The sequence below is a fragment of the Chamaea fasciata genome, unplaced genomic scaffold, assembly GCF_029207755.1.
Source record: "Chamaea fasciata isolate MVZ Bird 193981 ecotype frontalis unplaced genomic scaffold, bChaFas1.0.hap1 SCAF_15, whole genome shotgun sequence".
NCBI lineage: Eukaryota > Metazoa > Chordata > Aves > Passeriformes > Sylviidae > Chamaea > Chamaea fasciata.
Window position 1 is genome coordinate 14717745 of NW_027094100.1, and position 21846 is coordinate 14739590.

Here is a 21846-nt window from a genome sequence, read left to right on the forward strand (position 1 = left end):
GTGAAGGGGATGAAGGTGCCCCCTTGGCTGGGTAGGCTGGAATTGGTTCCTCCAGGCTGAATTTAGGGTAAATGAGCCCCCTCCTAGAGGAGATTTTTGCAAAACTGAAGAATCCAAAGCCCGTCCTACCTGCTGTCCCACACAGCTCCACGGTCAGCATTGGCTCAAAGTTTCTCTTCCCAAAGGTGTGGTCACTGGAGAAGAGCAGAAAACCAGGAGAGAGAAAGTGTTTAGGTGAACCACAGCCCCAAAACCCAAAAGAAAGCTGAGCAAACACTGCCCACAGGTGAACCCTCCCACTTTGGCTGGTGCCTCACTGAGTAACCCCACAAAGGCAGTGGGGTGAGCAGCTCCAGGGCACACACAAAACACCCTGCCCTGGGCATGGGACTCTCCCAGCTCCTTTTGCACCCTGTGGCTCCCCACAGCCCCGTGCCCAGCAGTGCAGGTCACTGTGCTCTGCAAACACAGCTCCCTGTGCTGGCTGCAGAGGCCCTGCCCAGCCACACATCCCCAGGCAGTTTCCAGCCCCAGATTGGGTCACTCAGCCCCATCTGCACTTACGTTTGTGCCAAGGACAGCGTGAGACACCTGGGTGTTTCTGAAAGGCAGGAGAGAAGCAGGTTACCCGTGGAGCTGTATCCCTGCAGTGCCCACTGAGGGCTTTGCCCAGCTCAGAGGGATGGCTCACGCTGCCAGGGCTGAGCCATTCCTGCACTCGCAGCTTGCTGGGGTTTTGGGGCACCACTGCAGCTGAACCCCAGAGCCCAGACCCAGGGTGAGCCCATGGGGAAGAACCTGAAGGGATGGGGCAACCTGGTCCCTGCTGGCTTATGGCCACACCAACTCCTTCACATCACCATAAGGACAGGGAAACTGAGGCAGAAGATGCCTCATGGATTGAAAAAGCACCCCAAAAGAGAACAGACCCCCAGCCCCTCACCTGTTTGCTCCAGGAGGGCACAGCGCCGGCTCTCAGTGCCCACCTCGCCATCCCCCAGGGAGCCCGGGCACAGGGGCTGGGGCTCTGCCGACGGGGCCGTGCCCCCCACCTCCACTTCGGCCGCCGGCTCTTCGGCAGAGAAGCCCTCCAGCACCGGGCACGGCGCGGCCTCCCTGCAGCCCAGGGGCACGGAGGACTCGGGGTGGGACTCGTCGAGGAAGGCGAGCCAGTGCCCGAGCTCGGGGTTGAGTCTCTTGGAGCGGCGCACGGCGTAAACCGCGCTGTCCTGCCTGCGGGCCGCCTTCCCTGCGCCCCCCTCCTGCTTCCCGGCATCGTCCTCAAGGCCAGCCAGCTCCCGCGGCTCCTCCGCCTCGGGGCTCTGCCGGGGCTCGCCCTTCTCCGCTGCTCTGGCCGTGCAAGTCCCACCGGCGCCCTCCCCGTCGGGCGGCACGGGGGAGCAGGAGCCGGGCGGCCGCGCCAGGGCCGCGTACACGGGCTTGCCCAGGCGGTACGGCTTGCTGACATCGCACAGCAGGTCCCGTGCCAGCAGCTCCTTCAGGATGGAGAAGGACGCTCCGGGTTTCTTGCAGCCTCCCGCTGCCTGCCAGGCGCAGCCCGGCCGGCTCTGGGCGCTGCCCGGCGCGGGGGCACAGTCCGGTTTGGCTCTCTTGAAGGGGCTGCAGGGCTGGGGCTTGGTGTCGGCGGGGTCGCGGGCGGGCAGCTTGCGAGGGGGCAGGCAGTAGGTGTGCATGTAGCGGATCAGCTCCACCACCGAGTGCAGCTCCCCCTCGCAGGGGAACTGGCTGCCCGTGCCGTCCTCCGCCGAGGACAGGGCGGCCACCGAGTCGCCGGAGCTCAGCGAGTCCTCGCTGGAGTCGCTGTCGTCCTCGTGGTGGGCGCAGTCGCCCGGGGACGGGTGGTGGGCGCTGCCCGGGCACTCCTCGGGTGCCTGGGGGGCTTTGGTCTGGGAGCAGGAGGTGCTGGAGGTGAGGTGCCGGTGCAGCTCCGTGCAGCTGCGGCTCTGTGCCTGCGGGACGCTCGCCCTCCTGTCCCGGGGACCCTCCACCTTCCGAGAGGAGAGAGGAGAATGTCAGCCCTGAGCCCCACGGCCACCACCCTGGGGGGAGGCTGACAGAGCCACCCCACACCCTGAAACCGCCCCCCAGGTCTGGCTCAGCAGCACCCCGACCGCGCTGGGGTCAGCCCCGAGCGCTGCCCGTGCTGCACACAGCGACTCTCCTCCTGCCCAGGGGAGGAGCCCCTGCGGGAGCTGCTGCTCTTCCCCGACAATCTAATTTGCCAGGCCTAATGCACCGCACAGTTACCATTAGCGAAGCGGGGAAATCTCTGCCGGCACCTTCTGCCGGGTTTCACCCCAGCTGAAGTGTTGGGGTGGGCTCTGCAGGATGACAGGCAGTGACTCCTGGCCAAAGGCCTTGCCTTGGGCTGAGAATCCGCAGGGAGTGGGGCAAGGGGGTGCCCAAGGAGCACACGGGGCTTTCATTCCACAAATGGGTGCTCAGGGAAGCTGGGAGAGACCAAACCCCCCTGGCTTCAAGTGAGATCAAAGTGCATCTTAGCACAGCACAAAATCTAAAGCTTTGCAGAGCGCAGACAGCGATGGGAGCACTGCGGGTGACAGTCCCTGCCTGTCCCCAACCCCTTGCCCAGCCCAGAGGCTCCCCATGCTTTGGGGCAGCTCCCAGGAGGTGGGTGCTGCAGGGGCTGGAGGCAGTACCTTTGTGCAGGGCCGGGCTGGCCGGGACTTTGGGGTCCCCGGGCGCCGGGCGCTCCCGTCCCGCTGGGCCTCGCAGCTCAGAGGCGACGGAGACAGGAGCAGCTTCTTCAGCTGCAAAGAGAAGGGGCAAGAAAAGGAGTGGGCATCGCAGCGAGGGCGGGAGAAAACGCCCAGGGGGCCACAGCCCCTTGGGTCATGTGTGAGCACATCCAACACCGAGAATCCGGCCCAAAAATGGGGCAAAAAAAAAAAAAATCAGGCAAGGGAGGGTTAGGGTTAGGATTTCCCACCTCCTCGTGGCTGTGTGCAGCCCTGTGGGGGTCGGGGCTGTCCCCACAGCGTTCAGCTCAGGGACCCCCAGGTGGGCCAGGGCAGTGAGGACAGGAGGGAATTTCCTTCCCAGGGACAACCCCACTGGTGTCACACACACGGGAGCTGCCGTGGCATCCCAACTTCTCACTCCACCAGTTCTGCCCTGAGGTGACAGAGGCTTTACAGTGGCGTGAGTGATGGGTTTGGACAGCTCACTGGCTGTCCCCTCGCAAGGCTCACTTAGCCGAAACATCCAGACAGGGCCTCGACTCATTAACGAGCTTTCAAGGCGGTTTTGCAGATGCAAATCCCTGTGGGATGTCCAGGATCTCCCCCAGCACCGTGCCAAGCCCAGGGGCGCTGGGGGAGCAGGGTTATCCCCAGGCCACCCGCAGTGCCACCACTTCTGACAGCAGGGTCGGCACAACGTTTTCCTTCTACTCAACCCCCATTTTGGTCGGGGGGGAGGGAAAAAAAAACCAACCCAGACCCCACACCCAGCAACAACATTTGAGATTGTGCCCGTGTGGCTCTAACAACCCGGAGGTGACAACAACTCAACAGCAAGACGACTGCGTAGGCACCGGGGTCTGCAGGAGAGACAGATCTGGGGCTCCCGGGGGGCACGGAGCCCTGGGGGGGTCAGGGAGTGATAGAAAAGGGGTGCCCGGGTCAGGGTCTGCCAGGAAATGCCAGCCGGGGCACCAGCAGCTTTAGGAGTGAGGCTCCTGTTGGTGGAAGCGCCCAGCAGCCTTTTCCCCCCCCCCGCCCCTGCAACGTATACATCCTATATATACACATACAGGTCATGTGTGATATATACCCCTGCGGGGCGTGGGCGGTGGAGATGCACGCTGTCACCACTGGATGTCACTCCTCCCCTTTCGCTGGGTTTTTGGGGACACCCCGGGACCGGGCTGGGGGCTCTGGGGAGGACTGTGAGGCGCAGGAGGGAGCAGGCTGGGGGGGGGTCCTGTGCCAGGGAACCACCCAGGGATGGCAGGAGACGCTCCCAGTTTATCCTGGCCAGGAAGGGGAGCAGGGCTGGAGCCCCAGTACTGCAGGGAACCAAGAGGGATGCTCCAGCCACCAAATCTGGAGGGGCTGGAGGCCACACAGCCCCTGAGGGGGTTCTGTGGAAGGCCCAGGGAGGGTCAAACCCTCCCACTGAAAGCCGAGGGCAGGGGCTGACACTCAGACAAGCCCCTCTTGTGACAGCAGGGAGCTCAGCCGGGGGCAGAGCCAGGGGGAACAGCCACCACTGCCCACGGGCACGGGGCTGGGATGAGCCAGGGAGAGCCCCGGGCAGCCCCACACCTGCAGGTGGGATTAAAAGCAGGTGTGGGTGTGCCAAAGCAGCCCCCAGCCCTCTGCCAACCTGCCCCCCAGCCCGTGCAGAGATAGATTTGTATACACACAGCTCGTTCCCGTGAGGATGGTGATGGAGGTGACAGCAATGATGCAGAACATGTATACGTATACAATACAAGTATATGCTTTGGTATTGACGGTTAAAGAGAGTTTTAAGCCTAGAATGAAAAAATTCAGACCTTGGCTTCCTATCATACCCATGCAGCCGGCTTATCTGGGGCTCATCCAAATCCACCTTAAACAGTAGGAAGTGGGTTCTTACTAGAGACAGCTCATCACCCTCGGGGGCCGGGGGCGGCCCCCCCGTGACCGGGGCGGTGGGTTTGGGGGAAGGGGCAGGTGAGGTGGTGGCAGAGTTGAGCGTGTCCCCCTCTTCCATAGTTCTGAAGGCAGCCAGGCCCATGTCATCTCCCTGAATATCATCCAGAGTCTCGGTGAGGGCTGCCAGCAGCGCTTCGTTCTCGCTGTCTATTATCTGAAAGGAGCAGGCAAGAGAAGAAAGGGGGTGTTAGGCTGGGCAGAGGGTCCCCGGGGTGCTGGAGAGGGGACAGGGACCAGCAGAGACACACCAGCTCCCACACTTCCCCTGTGAGGGCTTTTCCCCGGCACGGCACGAGGATGGGATGAGGAGAGACCCAGAAAAGGAGCATCAGTCTGTCCACCTGCACCCCAGCGGGAAAAGAATGAATCAGAGCAGCTTCTCTCCCGACAGTCCCTCCACCCCGCCATGAGGCAAACAGCAGCAGATGAAGGATTTGTGAGGAAAAAGCTCTGGGCCCAAACCCTCCTGACTCTGGGCTGCAAGTGCAAGAGCTGTGAGCTCAGCCAGGGCTGCCCAGCGGGCAAGAGGGCACAGCCTCCCAGGAGGGGACAGGGGAAGCAACAATTTCCCTTCCCAGGAGGGCACAGCTTGTGCCAACAACCACTCTGAGTTTTGTGCTCACTAAAAGCCCCCAAACACAGGCACCTCCAGCTCCTCAGGGGCTCTCAGCCCTCACACTTAAAGCTCTGTGAGAGACCCTGTCCAGAGCACAGCCCCAGTCACTCCCAAATCTCCCATCAGCATCCCCAGATCATGCTGTTCACCCAAAAACTGGGTCAGGGGAGCTGTAATGCAAGGCCCATCTCACTCTGGGCCAGGGGCTGCTCCTGCCTCCCCCCTGCTTCAGCTTGACTTGGGTCCCTCTTCTCATCTGGGCTTTGGCTTTGCTGATGCACCTCCAGCCTTCCCAGTGCCCTCCCAGCCCCACGAGCTCCCTTCCAGCCTGGCAACACAGTGCTGGAGCCCAGAAGAGGATGCAGAAGCTGAGGAACGGCTGGAGTGAGCCAGGAGCTCCTTCTTTTTGGTCCTCCTCCATCACAATCTGAATGTAAACCATGTCCAACGAGAAGCAGGCTACCACCAGCGATAAAATTAGCACGGGGGTAAAGCCAGGCTCACAGGCAGGACTGCTGCCTGCACACAGCCTCCTGTGTTCCTCTCCTCTTGTTTGGAAATTAAACATCTTTTCGTTCCATGCCCTAACCTTGCTCGCAGTTACTAGAGCAGGCTCCAGGGAGAGGCAGCAGGATGCTCCATTTTTGGCTCCCTTTCTTTTCCTCCTGTTATTGGCACGGGATCGCTGTGCATACAAGTTCAGTGGGATACATTTCATCATAGTCCACTGCTCCTCATCGGCCTGGCTTTTGCATTTCTTTTCTGTTTATCTTTTCCCCAGGAAGTTCACGGAAAATATGCATCTCGTGATGAAGGTCCCTCAGCTGGACTGGACCATTTTCAAGCACAGCATCAGCCCAGCATAAAAGCCAGAGGGTTGTTATTATGGGCAGGTTAGAAAATATTGAGGTTTTTTTTTTTTTAAATCTCCTTGTTTAAATAGAAATCCTCCTCCTCCCAAAAATGTAACCCAGGCTTGGTGATTAGCTGGTAGCAGTGGCTCACAACCTCCTTGTGCAAGGGGGTGAAGGCCTGGGTGCTGCTCAGGAGGGCACAGAGACCCCCAGCCCCAAGGACAGGCACACCCAGGGCATGGCATGAGCTTTGGGCAGGGCGAGGGAGCTGCCCAGCTGCCCGGTGCCCTCTGCATCTCCCCGCTTCCAACCTGCCTGTGCTGTGCCCACAGCACTGCCCTGTCCTCACAGCTGCAGGAGATGAAACAGAGACTGAGCTGCCACAGCCATGGATCCATCCCAGAGCCGAGGAGAGGAACCAGCCCCTCGGCCAAAGCCCCACACAGAGGGGGCTGCCAGAGCCTGGTTCGTTTTCCCAAAACAGAGGCAGGGGCTGCTGTGTGCTCCTGGGAAGGGAATTGTCCCAGTGCCGAGACCCCCGCACTGCCGCCCTGGCATTCCGGGAATGGAACAGGACACGCTGCACCCCGGGCTGCAATTCCCTGTGAAAAATCCAGCACAGGAGGGCTGGCTCAGCAGCCTCCTCCTCCTCCTCATTAGCCCTACTCCGCTTGCCCCATTTAGAGCCGGTGCACAAATTAATGGAGCACTAATCAGCTGGGGAGGAGATATTAATAGTCGTGTGTGTTCCCTCCTCCCACCTTCCTTCTCCTTCTCCCCCTGCCTCCGTGCCGGGGGGGATGGGGGTACCTGGAAGAGCTCGGAGTCATCGGTGCTGTACTGGCTGGAGTCTGTCTCCGAGTGCTCCCCGCCCCACTGCAGCTCGCTGAAGCAGCCGGCGGAGTCCAGGTCTCCGGCGTCCAGCTGGGACAGATCGATCTCGGGGAAGTCGGAGTAGAGGTGCTCCTCTCCGGACACCTCATACTGCACTCGGGAAAAGGAGAGAAGCGGGCTGAGCGCACCAGTGCAAGCAGCAAAGAAAGACAGCGGCATCCCCGCACGGGGACAGCCAGTGATCCCAGCCCCTGGGTGCACCCAGCCCCAGGTGATCCCAGCCCCGCTCCAGCCCCTGTCCCCACTTCTCCAGGAGCAGTGACACGGCGCTGGCAAGGTGTAGTGGGCACCTTGTCACCCCATCCATCTGCACAGCCTGGCACTGGTCACCGTGGGCAGCCCCAGAGCTGCCACCAAACCCCCTCTGGTGTCCCAGCTGTGGCAGAGGCTGGAGCAGCCGGAGCTGCGTGGGAAGAGCCTGGTCTCTCCCATAGAGATGCTCAGGGCACATCAAAGCCACGCCGGGGCTCTTACAGGGGCAATTCCTGCCCTTGGTGCCCTAAAAGTGACGTCCAGGTTATGCAGGTGGCCTGGGGATCAGCACAGGAGAGCTGGGACAGCAGCACACAGGGCCAGCCTCACACCTGCTGCTCAGCCTGGCCCCAGCACATGGCCCTGAAGCTCTCAGGACACCCCTCTGGGGAAGCTGCACATCCCAAAGCTCTGCCAAGGCAACCCAGACCCCGCTCCCTGCAGGATGAGAAGAGCAGCAGCATGGAAATGAATGGATGTCACATCACAGGGGGTGATGTGAGCTGCAGGAACTGAGCTAAAAACCTCCATTTAACCACAGAAAGGAGCTGGCACCTGCCCCACTCGGGCCTGGCTTCCAGCCACGGCTGCACCCAGCACCCGAGGGAGCCGAGGCTGGCTCCAGCACCCGCTGCCTGCCCCGGCACTTGGGCTTTGCCTGGTTGTGCCTCGGTGTCCAGGCTAAAACACGGAGGGGAAAGGTCTGCGGCGACTCCTCCCAGCATTGGCTGCCCAAGGGGAGGTTTCTGGCAGGGGGGGAAAGCAAGTTTATTTACAGAGCAAATGGATTTTGGAGCAGGCAAACATCTGAGCATGTGAGAGAGGCTGCAGGGGAGCGCGGGGGCCCCTCCTCCTGAAGCGCCCTGGAAGGGTCTTCTCTGTCACTCAGTGGGAAGGAAAAAGGGATTTCAAACCCAGCTGCAGGAGTGGAAAAGACAGCTTTTCTCTCTTTCTCCTCTCATTTTTTTGTTTTCCAAATTGGGATAATCTGGGATTACCGAGTGTGTTGCCCCAGGCTGATGAGCCTGTCTGCCACGCTCCTCGCCACATCCAGGACACTCCAAAGGACACTCCCCTGCACGCTCCCATTTGGCATCTCTCACCTGCTTCCCACCCTGCCCAGTCCCAGGGGAGGTGGAAAACAGGGAGAGCACACCTTGGAGGGCACAGCAAGGGCAGGGGAGGGTGGTTTTATGGCCTGATGGTGAGCCAGTGCCACGTCCCAGCCATGCCCAGGGGCTGCAGTGGGGCTGGGGGCTGCAGGGAGCTGCTGATGCTGCCCCGGACAAGGCTCTGGGAGCTGCCCCCTCTCTGGGGGATGCTCTCCCTTCACCTTTTTTCTGGAGGGTGTTTTTAGCACACAAACATCACAAGTGTGGTGCCGTGAAGTGTATCAGACACCCCTGAGTGGCTCTGGGAGCTCCTACTCCTCCCCGGGGATGGGGATTTCCTAACCTGCCCTGGAAAACCCTTTGTTCTCAGGTGTCAGAGCACGTGCAGCAGGGTCAGGAGTCCCCAGTGCCAGCTCTGGGGGACAGAGATGCTGCACATCCCCTTGCTCTGTCCCCTCTGCTCAGGGGCTGCTCTGGGATCAGATGTCCTTCGGCCTTCCAGATGTGTCCCTTACCTGCTGCGGCTCGTCCCTGCCTTCCTGTCCCTGCTCTAGCTCCTGCTCCAGAAAAAAAAAAAAGTCTTGTGACAACTTTGTCTCCCCCTTCTCCCCAAATCTTCCCATGGGAACACAGGCGAAGGCTTTTATTTTTAGCCAAGCCATACATACATAGATATACGTGTGTCTGTGTGTGCGTGTGTGCGTGCAATTAAAAATAGCAGAGCAGCCAAATTCTCCTGCTCCTTTTGATATGCCACAAGGGAAAAGATCCTGGTGCTGAGATCACAAGGAGCAGCTGACACCGGTGCTCGGGATGTCTTTTGATCAACTCCACAGATGTGACACGTCCCCGTTGGCAACGGGGCTGGGTAAAAATAAACTCCTGCAATCTAATGCTGCTGAGCTGCCCTCTCTGGGCACTCCGGGGGCAGGATTGCCCCGCCACTGCCACGCTGGGGATGCTCCTGCCCACCCCAAGGAATGCCTAAAACTCAGCTCTGTCTGTGTGGAGCCTCCTCCTCCTCCTGGAAAACATGGGGACAGCTTTTGCTTAGTGAGGTCACCCACATTGTCACCTGGATGGGCATCTCTGCTAGGCACTGGCATTCACCCAGCCCAGCCACGAGGCTCCAGAGGGAACCCAGCACTCCCAGCTGAGAACCCACAGCCCTGAGAGCCCCTCTGGGCTGGCCATGGGGTGGGGAAGGGCCCAGCCCCCTGCCCAGCTCGGGGCTGGCAGCAGCCAGGGGGAGGCTGCCTGTGGGCACGGGACCTCCTCTGCTCCGACTCTCCCTTTTCCCACCCTTTGCACTTCCTGCTGCCTTGGGAGACGAGTGAACTTTTGTTCTAATTTTACTCGGGACTTTGTAGGAAGATCAGCCATGGGTTCTTGGTGTGCAGCCAGCAAACACCCATGGAGACATGCTCAGAAATTCGGAGGCATCCTCCAGCCCAGACACCTGGCCCGGGTGTGCTGCAGCAAGGCTGAGACCAGGGAGCTGCTGGCAGTGTCTGATGAGTCCCTGCTGCAGGGAGGAGAGCTCCTGCTGCCTCCTTGGTCAGCATCCCTTTGTCTCCAGGCAGTGGGAGAGCTCCTGGATGCTCCCACTCCCTGTCCCTTTGCAATGTCCCCAATCTGTCCTTCCCAGGGCTGTGGCAAGGCGAGGCAGCACGAGGAGCTGGCCCGGGGGTTAGATCCATCTCCCTGCCCCGTTGTGAGGGTGTTCAATGCAGGTCTCTGGTGTCCCCAGGAGCTCTGGGGACATGTCCTGGGCTGGACCAGCAGCCACATCCAAGGATGTCCCAGCTCAGTGCTGGCTCCCGACACCCTGGGGACAGCAGGTGGGACACTGCTGTCCCTTTCAGCTCTTCTGGTTTGGAGCAGTGTGGACTCTGGCACGTGAGGTCTTTGAAGAGACACGAGACTCCTCCCCAAGCCCAACTCAAACACTGGATTAAGGAGACAGGAAATGTTTTCCTCTTTTCCAGTGTCAACTCGGGCTCCCCAGACTAAACCCCCGCAGTCAGCAGGACTGGAGAGGCTGGCTGGGGTCAGGCTGCTGGGGACAGCTGTATCCCCGAGCCCAGGGAGAGCAGGAACAGCCAGGGAACAGCGACCTGAACCAGGGCAGGGGCTCGGCTCATTGTCTGCTCTGCTGAGCTGGCTCAGGGAGCTGGGCACAGCGCAGTGACCGTGACAGAGACACCCGCAGGTGCTCTCCTCTGTCTCCCTCCAACAAAAGCACAGGTAGAAATTACCCTTATCTGCAGAACCCCTGGCTCCAACCCCTTGAAGTCGTGGCCAAGAATTCCGGCGTGGGCTGCGGGCACGGGGGGTGATGGCACAGGCAGCAGGGCCTGTGCTTAGTCAGCTGCGCAGGGACAGCCTCTGAAGTGCCGGCGTGGCTGCACCTTCCAGCAGCCTCCTCCTGCCCTGCCATGGCCCTGCCGCTCACGTGCTGCAGGGAAAAAGGGAAGGGAAGAGGCAGCACCCCGGAGGGGCCAAAGGAAACAGCCGGGAACAGGCAGCCCCACTCCTCGGCGGGGAGCAAACGGGGACTCGGCTCCTCCCTGCAGAGCCAGCAGCCTGCCCGGAGCACTGAGGGATAAATAGACACCCACACGTGCTGCAGGCACTGCCCCAAATCTGGGACCCAGAGCAGCAGCAGGTGCCGAGAACACCAAGTGCTGCTCCCACCGGCCCCACGGGCAGGTTCTCCCTCCTCGCCCCCAGCCCGGCCTGACTCGGAAAAGGAAAGAAAATCCTCGGGCAGGGGTTGTGCCGAGAGTTGTCTGGGCTTACCAGGGAAATCCCTAATCACAGACCGCTTCCAACCGGGATTACGGCCCTGCAGGGAGACTGGGGCTGCTCCAGGATGGGCTCTCACCGGGCAGGTGACACTGGGCTGGCTGCTGTGACACTGGCTGGTGTGACACTGTCTGGTGTGACACTGGCTGGTGTGACACTGTCTGGTGTGGCACTGGGCTGCTGTGACACTGGCTGGTGTGGCACTGGGCTGGTGTGACACTGGCTGCTGTGACACTGGGCTGCTGTGACACTGGCTGGTGTGACACTGGGCTGCTGTGACACTGGGCTGGTGTGACACTGGGCTGGTGTGACACTGGGCTGGTGTGACACTGGCTGCTGTGACACTGGGCTGCTGTGACACTGGGCTGGTGTGACACTGGGCTGCTGTGACACTGGGCTGCTGTGACACTGGCTGGTGTGGCACTGGGCTGCTGTGACACTGGGCTGGTGTGACACTGGGCTGGTGTGACACTGGGCTGGTGTGACACTGGCTGGTGTGGCACTGGGCTGGTGTGGCACTGGGCTGGTGTGACACTGGCTGCTGTGACACTGGGCTGCTGTGACACTGGGCTGCTGTGACACTGGCTGGTGTGACACTGGGCTGCTGTGACACTGGGCTGGTGTGACACTGGGCTGGTGTGACACTGGGCTGGTGTGACACTGGGCTGGTGTGACACTGGCTGGTGTGGCACTGGGCTGGTGTGGCACTGGGCTGGTGTGACACTGGCTGCTGTGACACTGGGCTGCTGTGACACTGGCTGCTGTGACACTGGCTGGTGTGGCACTGGGCTGCTGTGACACTGGGCTGGTGTGACACTGGGCTGGTGTGGCACTGGCTGGTGTGGCACTGGGCTGCTGTGACACTGGGCTGGTGTGACACTGGGCTGGTGTGACACTGGGCTGGTGTGGCACTGGCTGGTGTGACACTGGCTGCTGTGACACTGGGCACAGCCACTCTCCCCTTTCAGGCAGGCAGGGCTGGGTGCCTGCAGACCCCCAGCACCCCCTGAGCTGCTCCAGAAGCAGAGTGAGCAGGCTCTGGGGGCATGACCCACACTGGCACCAAACCCAGGGGTGAACCCTGCTGTCCCCACAGCCTGGGGACACTGTCCCCATGGGGTCAGGCCAGCAGCACCCGGTGCTGCCAAGCCCCTCATCATCCCCAAGGATGTGCCAGCTCCATCCCAGGCCAGAGGGATGAGGGGTGTGTGGGGTGGGCAGCCTCCTGCACCAGGGAGGAGGGCAGGGGTGGGAAAGGAGGAGAGAGCTATAAATAAGTGTAAATACAGCAAGGAGGCACCTGGCCAGAGCTGTGAAGGTCACCAGAGCGTGTGCCAGCAGATAAGCAACCCCCCTTTCCCCGGTGGCATTTGACAAAATGTCACTGTGAATGAGGGAGAGGTGGTGTCGGGTTGTGCCTTGGCCCCGTCACCCCTTGACACCCCCGACATTTACAGCCTGAGAGCCCCACGGGGAAGGTCCCTGGAGGTGAGGGGGCCCTGCCTGCACACAGAGCGAGCACAGGGACAGGCAGGACCCTCCTCCCCTTCCCAGGTTTGGGGCACAGGCACACAGGAGCCCCCCAGGCTGCAGGGAGCAGGGGACACCTCGCTGTCCTGCCAGGCATTTCGCCCTCTGCCCCCTGTTAATTTTTAATCACCTTTTTTTTTTTTTAAACTTTCTACTAAATCTGTTTCAACGATTCAGCCCGGCCAGCAAGAGGCAAAACCTCATTTAAAGCCTGGACTAAGCAAATAGCAGCTCTTTTCTTCCTCCTGAGCTACTCCCAAACTCACTTTTCCACTGGTCCCTGTGGGTGCAGCACGTGGGAGCTGCTGGGCCCCAGGCCGGGCTTGCTGTGCCAGCACAGCCTGGACTCAGAGCCTGGACTCAGCCTGGACTCAAAGATTGCACCTGATGACCTCAGAAGCCTTTCCAACCTAAATGAGTCTGTGATTCTGTGGCACACGTGGAGCAGCCGCCCTCCCAACGCAGCCTGAGATGTGCTGAGTGGGAACAAAGGGGGTGCTGAGAGAGAAAAGGGGGTGCAGAGTGGGAAAAAGGGGGATGCTGAGAGAGAAAAGGGGGTTCTGAGAGGGAAAAGGGGGTTCTGAGTGGGAAAAGAAGTGCCCAGTGCCAGGCTCTGAGCCCCAGCCCCAGCCCTGAGCATGGTCTCGCTCGCTGACTTTTGTCTTACATTAGGAGGGTGTAATTAAGATCAACCATGAGATGCCAGCAATGGGAAATATTAAACATTAACCGCAAACAATAAACATGAACTCGCCAGGATAACTTTGATACGGAGGAAAGATGGAAGAAATTGCCCTAAACTGTCCTTGAGTCACAGGACAGAGAAAAGGGAGCCTGAGATAGTGGTAATAATGCCCTGGCTAAACAACATTCTGCTGGAACACCTCAAACAAAGGTGTGTCGGGTTTAGGAAGAAGGGCAGCAGCGAAGTATATCACAGGTTACAGAGCTGCATGTTCACACCACGCTCAGCTCGTTTACCCAGGCTCCAAATTACAGAGCTCCCTTTGGTGCTGCCTGAGCTCCAGGGCTGCAGCACCCACCAGGGAGCCCCTGCAGCCCCCCCCAGACCCCAAAGCCCCCCCCCAGTGGTGCCAGGCACAAGGCAAGGGCAGGAGGTGGCTGTGCCCCGTGCAAGGAGCAGACACAGCAGGAACAGGCTGTTCCTCCTCTCTCAACACCAGCTCATGGAAACAGCCCTGTCTGTAGTCTGCCAGGGCTGGCCAGACAGTGCCAGCACACCTGGGCACCCACAGCCTGCTCAGAGCTGTGCCTCAGAGTGCGACAGCTTTGTCCTGCACCCCTGGGGACAAACAGCAGCACCCCGTGGTCACCCACCCTGCCAGCAGCCAGCCTGGCTGCCCCAGCACCCCCAAACACACACCTGCCACTGCCCCTGTCACCAGCTCCCTGTCACCACTCCATGGCATCAGCCTGGCAGGGCACAGAGCCTGGGCTGAGCACTGCCGGGCTTTTCTGAGAAATTCCTTCTTATCTCCCCCAAACCAAGGGCGGGACCAACGGACAGCAGCTGCCACGTGCTGAGCTGGGCACAAAGCACAGGGGGCACTGAAACGTCCCAACAGCTCCGTGTGTGACACTCTGGCCATGGGGACAGGCAGGGAAGGAGCAGGAGCAGGAGCAGGAGCAGGAGCAGAGGCAGGAGCAGGAGCAGGAGCAGGAGCAGGAGCAGGAGCAGGAGCAGGAGCAGGAGCAGGAGCCGAGGCAGGAGCAGGAGCAGGAGCAGGAGCCGGAGCAGGAGCAGGAGCAGGAGCAGGAGCAGGAGCAGGAGCAGGAGCAGGAGCAGGAGCAGGAGCAGGAGCAGGAGCAGGAGCCGAGGCAGGAGCAGGAGCAGGAGCAGGAGCAGGAGCAGGAGCAGGAGCAGGAGCAGGAGCAGGAGCCGAGGCAGGAGCAGGAGCAGGAGCAGGCAGGGTTCCCCCAGCACCATCTCAGCTCTTTCCTGCTGCCTGTCTGTGCAGCAGCACAGCCTGGGTGGGACAAGGACACAGCAAGAGGTGATACAAGCCCCGCAACCCCGAGAGGGAGCCCAGTGGGACTGGGAGCACTGAAACCCTCGGGATTGCTTCCACTCCCACAGGGCTGGAGGTGGCAGGAGGGGCTGGCAGGGCAGGGGACCAGGCTGGGCCACGACCGGGGCCAGGTCCTGACTCACTGAGGAGCTGACTGTTAGCCAGCTCTGCTGGTCACAAGAATTCCCCACGATGGCAACGCTCTCCTTTAGCAAGGAAAACATGAGGGGGTGATTATTTTCAGACCTTCCTCCTCAGAGGTCCCTGCAGCCAGCAGGCACATGACTGATGTGGGCACAGGGACACCAGGGAGAGAGGCAGCCCTGTCCCTGCCCTGCTGTGGCCACCAGCCCCTTTGGAGGTTTGGTGGCCAGCTCAGAGGCTGGCTGGGCTCCACGAGGCCCTTTCCATGCAGGGGACACTGCAAACATCCTCCCACGGCACAGCCTGTCACACCTAACCCAGCTCAGCTCCACGGGCACTGCTCACGCTGGCACTGGCAGCTCCTCACCCCTCTCAGCCAGCTCCAAGGGCAAATCCCTGCCTGGAAGCAGCAGCTGTCCCTCCAGCTGTGGTGACACTCAGAGCCGCTGCCCACGGGGACATCACCCCCTCGTGCCACCCAGCCCAGCCACAGCCGTGTTCCCTTCCCACAGCCACAGCTTTGGGATCTTCCAAGCTGCCAAAATGTCCCCTTGGCTTTGCAGGAGCCACAGCCTGGAGTCCTGGGAATCCCCGAAGGGCTGGACTTCCCAGCACATTCTGGCACTCGGTGTCACCCCGTGTGTGACACGGAGCCGGGGCCACACCCGGCCCAAGCCCTGCCCCAATCCTGCCCCTTCACACCTGACAGGCACTGGAGGGAACCTGCTGCCTGCCAGCCACCCCAGCCCGCTGTCACCGCCCTGCCAGGCCTGTCACCGTCACCTGGAGGACGCCCTTCTCACACAGGTGCCTTGTCACACCTGGCTGATGCTCTGCTGAGGAGCAGGGACTGCCTGGGCATCCTGTCCCCGTGCTGGGGGCACTCCCAGCCCCTCCTGCGGGGAGGTGGCAGCAGGGCAGGGGGGCAGCACGACTCCCGCTCCCCCTCCTGCAGCTCCTCTGGCTCTGGGGCTCCCGGGGGGGGTTCCGGACTCCCCTGCCACGGAGACACCGTGGGCTGGCACTGCCCGGAGCTGCTCGTGCCACCAGCAGCCTCTTAGTGCTAATCAGGCACTAAGGCAGGAGACAGGGCAGGTTCAAGCCGGGGTTAAGAAGGCACAAGGAGGATCTTCCTGCATTAGCCTGACCTTGTGGCTGCTCCAGCCCCAGCGACGCTCCAGGGATGGCCCTGCCACCACCAAACCCTCCCCGTGACCCCCCAGGAGCCTTTCTCCTGCTGGACACGGGCTGTGCTGGCCCTCCTGCCCGGGGGGGCTGTGGGAGCCCCCCCTATGCCCGGCTCCCACGTGAAAATGAAGATTTCAGCTGGAGTCACGAGGTCCCAGGGGACACAAACGTCTGTGCAAAGGGCAAAGCCCACTCAGCTCTGTCCTTACCCTCCTGGCCAGCCTGGCCAGGTGTGTCCATGCCCATATTTCAGGGCAGGTGGGAGCCCCAGCTCTGCCCATGCCAGCTTCTGTTCCTGCCCTGCACACCTGGCACCCCGCACCTCCCTGTCCCCTTCACCTGGGGACAGCAAGAGCTGGGTCCCCCCACTTCTCCTCCTGGATCAGGGGCTCCTCCCTCATCCTGCTCCACCCAAATAAATTATTGCCCACTTTCTGAGGTGTCCTGGCCAGAGGGGACTGTCACCACCCAGTGACCCTCTGCCCCCACACCACGGTGCCCAGAAAGCTGCAGGGGAAGGGGAGTGCCGACAGCTGGGGATTTGCCAGGTGGGCATCACCGATAGGATAGTGACTATCAGTATTGATCCCACTCCAAATTCTGTGGGAAAAGCAGGCTGGGAGAGGAGAGCAGGTCCCAGCAGGTCTGTGGGTGCAGGGACACGCTCACAGGTGGATGGTGGAGGTGAGAAGCCGGAGCAGCACCTCTGGGCAGGAGCACCCAGCAGCACAAGCTGTTTGCTCTGGGGATTTCCTGGGGCTGCACAAGGCTTTGCTGTGTCCGGGGCTGCACCCAGGCACTGTCAGCTGGCCCAGCCAGGCCACCTGCCCCCGGGGCTGGGCTCTGTCCCTGCTTTTTTAGCTCTGCAGGGAGCATTTCTGGGAGCCACAGCCCGCAGCTGGTGCTGCCAACCTGCTTTCCTCGGCCTTCCTGCTCTGCAAACAACTGACTCACCCTGGAAAGAAACTGCTCCAAGATCTCCAGATAGAAAAACCCCTACGAGGGCATGGAGCTCCTTCAGGAGCACATGCAAACCCACATACACAAGGCTTTGTTCTGTTTCAATTTCTCTCCTGTGAGGGACCACACCTTTCCCCTCCCCAAAACCCCAGGCAGGCTCCGACAGGGCATGAGAGGAGGGGTCTGGCCGCTCCCTGTGCCAGCAGCTCAGGGCTGGGCCCCTCTCCTCCTCCCAAACCACTCGGGGGCCCTTCTGCTCCTCCCAAACCAGCTGGGGTGAAGCCCACAAGCAGCAGTTCTTACATTAAATCAGATCCTTTAACTGCTCCGTGTGCTGTGCTGGCTCCCTCACCTCCCTGCCCTGAGCTTGCCTGCCCCCAGGCCTTTGTCCCCCCTAGTTTTGACCCCAAGCTAATCCAGGGATCAACAGAAAGCCAGAGACCCCAGGGCAGGCTGGCCTGGAGCTCTGGAGATGACAGGAACTGGTGTGACCCAGCAGCCACCTCTGGGCTGGGAGCATCAGAGCCAGGGCTCCCCTCTGGTGCAGGGGAAGCCACCTCTACCCTGGCAGTGCCACATCCCAGGTGGCCTGCGACCCCAAGCAGGGCTGGTGGGGGTCCAGGCTGCTCAGCCCTGGCTGGCTGTGCCACCTCCACGCCCTCTGCACGTCCCCAGAGCCTGGCAGCAGCTCCCCTGTCATGTGAGCAGCTCCAGCCTGCAGCCCTGTGCCTCGCTCTCATCCACCCCTCTGCCTCTGCCGCCCCCGTGCCAGGGGCTGCCGTGTGAACACGCGGCCAGGTGTCCTTGTCCCAGCCCCCAGTGTCACCTTGGAGGGGTCCTGCAGGGAGCAGGGCTGTGCTCGGGGTGGCACTGCTGGGGGACATTGCTGGGCCACAGCTGGAGGAGAACAGGCAGCCTTGCACGTCCCAGCCCGGCAGGAGGACACAGAGGGCAGGGTGGGCAGGCAGCAGAGCAGGGAGCCCCTGAGCCTGTCCCCTGGGCCTGTCCCCTGGGCCTGTCCCCCAGCCCTGGTGAGCAGGTGACACCGTGTGTACCCAGAGCCGGCCGAGCCAGCCCTGGTTATGCAAACCTCAACAGGAGCTGTTTCAACCAGTTGGACTCCTGCCTGGCAGTCAGGTGCCTTCCTCCTCCTCCTCCTCCTCCTCCTCCTCCTCCCAAAGGGCTGCCAGTGCCCTGGGCAGCTGCCCAAGCTCTGTGGGTGCCTCTGTCCCCACGTCTTCTGCTGTGGGCGAGGGGCTGTCCCTCCCTGGGGTGCTCTGGGATTTGGGGGGCAGGCAGGGGGCTGGCTGACCCCCTGCACCGTGTGCCGCTCTCCCCCAGCTCAGCTGTGAGCCCACCCTGCCAGTGGGGTGTCCTTGGGGTGTCCTCAAGTGTCCCTGTACTGCCAAGGCACAGCTGGCACCGCGGGCGGGCACAGGGAAGGTTGTCCATGCACGGAATCATGGAATGCTTTGGATTGGGAGAGGACCTTAAAGATCTTTTTCCAGCCCTCAGGTTGCTCCAAACGCCATCCAAGCTGGCCTTGGACACTTCCAGGCATCCAGGGGCAGCCACAGCTTCCACCGTGCCCAGCTGGGGGCAGAGATGTGGGGCTGTGCAAGCCCCGGGGTGCAGCAGTGGGGAGGGGCTGTCTGCCCCATGGCTGGGGAGTTCTACCCGGCACTGTGCTCACGTTGGCATTTCCCATCCCTGGGAGGTGCAGGAGCCCAAGCAAAAGACTTCCTGTGGGAGGAAGGATGCAGGAAAGAAGTCCTGGTGCTGTGACAGGCACAAGGGAAGGCTTGGGCAGAGCTGGTCACTGCTCTTGTCACCAGCTGCCTCTGCCACACTCACACCTCGTGGCAATGGCTCAGTGTTTGCCTCTGCCTGGAGAAACTCTTCCCCAGCAGTGGACAGCATCTGTTCCCAGCATCCTCTGACACTGCAAAACACGGGAAAAAATCCCAGATCCCAGCACCGGGAATCTTCATGCGAATCTCCTCGTTCCCAAGCCCGCCCCAACCTCGCACTCCGGGATGCCAGGAAAGCCACAGGCCGGCTCTGCACGGGGCTCTGCGGCCTTTGCACAACACAGCAGCCTCTCCTCGAATTTCAACACGGATTACCAGGCACCGACTGAGCCAGTGGAGGCCCGGCAGCCCCAGCTCCATCAGGGAACTGTCCCCTCCCCACCATCAGCTGCTCCTGGCAGCTGCAGCGGGGGTTTGGGGACCGCAGGGCTCAGCAGCAGCTCCATGGGGTGAGAGCAGCCCTGGCTGCACCAGCAGCAGCGCTGGGACGGGAGCTGACACAGGAGGTGACACGGGGCTGGGGTGGCACAAGGGGCGGCTCCATCCCCTGTTTTCTTTACTATAAAATTCTGTGCAACAAAACAAAGCCTTTGCCAAAGGAAATGGGCCCCCAGCCAGCTCCTTCCAAGGCTCCCCGGAACGCTCTGCTCCGTCATCCCTCGGCGGGCACCGAGGTTTAGTGCAGGTATCAGGGGTTTTTCTGTTCAGGATGCTTTTCCAGCTGGATGTCTTTGATGAGCTTTTCTGCAGAGGTGGCATGGAGCAGGAGGAGCAGGGAAACCTGCCTGTGGTGAACGGTAAAACCCTCTGGCAACGCCGTGACGCTGCTCCAGACACGGTGTCTAAATATAGACTCCTCATTTATTATCCTGCAGCTGCTGGGTTTGGTGTGAGAGGAGCCAGGGGGCTGCACTGATGCTCCCCTCACCCATGGCTGGGGCTGCCTGGACACATCCCCAGGCTCACACTGGCCCAACCAGGGTGCAAAGCATAAAATAACCCAAGAACCTTTTCCCTGGGTGCCTCCTGAGAGATGAGACGGGGTTTAAATCCCCCACTCTGCATCCCACAAGGGTTTAGGTGTGCTGGCATGAGTGGTGCCTGCGTGGGAAGGCGTCCCCCTGCTCCGTGTGAGCACAGGAGTGGCACCCAGGCTTCTGGCAAAGGATTGGGTGGCTTTCCTCTGGCTTCCCCGCTGCCAAAATCCAGGGATCCTCCTCAACCAACCCAGCCAGAGATGGAGCAGAGAGGCAGGAGGGGCAGGGAGCCACGGGTGCCATCGAGTGCCAGGCCTCCATCTCCTTCCCTCTGGGATGTGCAACAGAGAGATAAATCCTGGTGTGACCCCGGTGCTTGGCAAAGGATCTCGTGCCTGCAGTGCCAGGGAGACAGCAAGTGCAGCCAGGTTGAGCACTGGCACCCGTGGCTGCCTGGGGACAGGAGGCATCCCTGCCTTCTGGAAGCCACAGGAAAGCCACCCATCCCCTGGCAGGAGGCCTGGTTGCCTCCATCAGCACATCTGGCAGGAAAGGGGTGAAAAAGCAGGGATGCCCTGTGTGGCCAGGCCAGCCAGGCCGGGCTGTGGCCCTGCTGGGACTGGCAGCAGCCGTCCCCCCACTGCTGGCAGCGGGTCCCGTTGGGACGGGGCCAAGCGGGACGGAACTCCAGGCATCCATCCTGCCTCCCGGGGCTCCCAGCCGGGTCACGTTGGGACACTCGGCTCCCTGGGTGGCCAGGACCCTGCTGCCAGCACTGCCGGCCCTGCCAGCCCCACCAGCAAGCATAGCCCTGGCCAAAGGAACCAGCCCCCAGGTCCCCAGCCTTGCCTCCCACCAGCCAAGCGGGAGGCTGGGAAGGGCCAGGAGAGGGTTAAGCCATTCATCATCCCTGCTGGAGAGCAGCTGGACCCACAGCAGCACCACTCCTGCACCCCACACACTGCTACTGGGGTCTGCTGGGGCTGCCCCACCCCAGCAAACACTCCTTGGGGACAATGGGATGGAGGGGTGGCAGCAGCAGAGGCAGCCTGGTGCCCGCTGTGTCACCTGCTCTGGAGAGGACTGGGAAGCTGCCTGGCACTCCTGCTCCACACCCACCCTCACACAGCTGGCCTCTGGGTGGGAGGGACACAGCCCCCTGCGCATCCATCCCCCCAGCAGGGACAGAGGTGACAGTCCCTGCTCTGAGCATCCCAGCCCCCGTGGCTGCAGGAGCAGCCAATGTCTGGGGACACAAACGATCTCGTGGCCCAGGATGTCCCCACACAGGGACAGGCAGGACCAGGCACGGGGCTCAGGAAAAAGCCACTTGGAATGACGGGTCCTTGCCCCCCCCAGAGTGTCCCCACTGCCACGGGGGCTGCAGAGAGGCCGCTCCTGCCAGTGACCCACGGGGACCTGCAGCACCAAAGACCTCCCTGCTGTGCCTTTTGGGGCTGCTCCCCCTTTCCAGGCACCATCCTATGCACGGACTTTCAGCAACCCAAAAAATCCCCCGATGTGATCCCTGGGTGACCTCTTCCTCCTCCTCCTCCTCGTCCCTGTGGTGACATCTGCTGAAGCAGCACAGAGGGGACACAGGGACGCCCTGTTTCTGCCTCCCCCCTCGGCCCCAGAGGCCTCTCCCCTGCTTCCCCCCGGTTCAGGAGGGGCATAAACCCTTGGGCAGTGGCTGGAATTTGGGTAAGAGGCCACACTGGGGTACAGAGGCAGGAGCACGTGCTGCTGCTGTCCTGACACACGGAGGGCTGGGGCTGTGCCTGGCCATCAGCACGGGCTCCAGCAACTCTCCCACGGCCGCCAGCAACACCCCCGGGAGCCCCGAGCCCAGCTGTGAGAGGTGACAGGCAGGGGAAGGGCTCAGTGCGGAGCAGAGCCCGCCCGCCCGAGGCTCTGCCCTCTCTGCCTGCACTGGAAGCCTTCCCACTGCTTTTCTCCCACTCCAGGACTGCTGCTGTCCTGCT

General features: G+C 61.6%; 1 protein-coding gene across 1 annotated transcript in view; it reads right to left on the minus strand.

Moving 5' to 3' along the window:
* PPARGC1B (PPARG coactivator 1 beta) overlaps nucleotides 1-21846 on the minus strand; it is a 44386-nt gene that overhangs the window by 6805 nt on the left and 15735 nt on the right. Inside the window, exons 2-7 of the mRNA XM_066196892.1 lie at nucleotides 6966-7139; nucleotides 4627-4839; nucleotides 2682-2792; nucleotides 944-2009; nucleotides 565-601; nucleotides 130-194 (exon numbers count right to left, since the gene is read on the minus strand). Of these exons, the coding sequence (XP_066052989.1) occupies nucleotides 130-194; nucleotides 565-601; nucleotides 944-2009; nucleotides 2682-2792; nucleotides 4627-4839; nucleotides 6966-7139 (1666 nt within the window). The remainder of the gene's footprint in view (nucleotides 1-129; nucleotides 195-564; nucleotides 602-943; nucleotides 2010-2681; nucleotides 2793-4626; nucleotides 4840-6965; nucleotides 7140-21846) is intronic.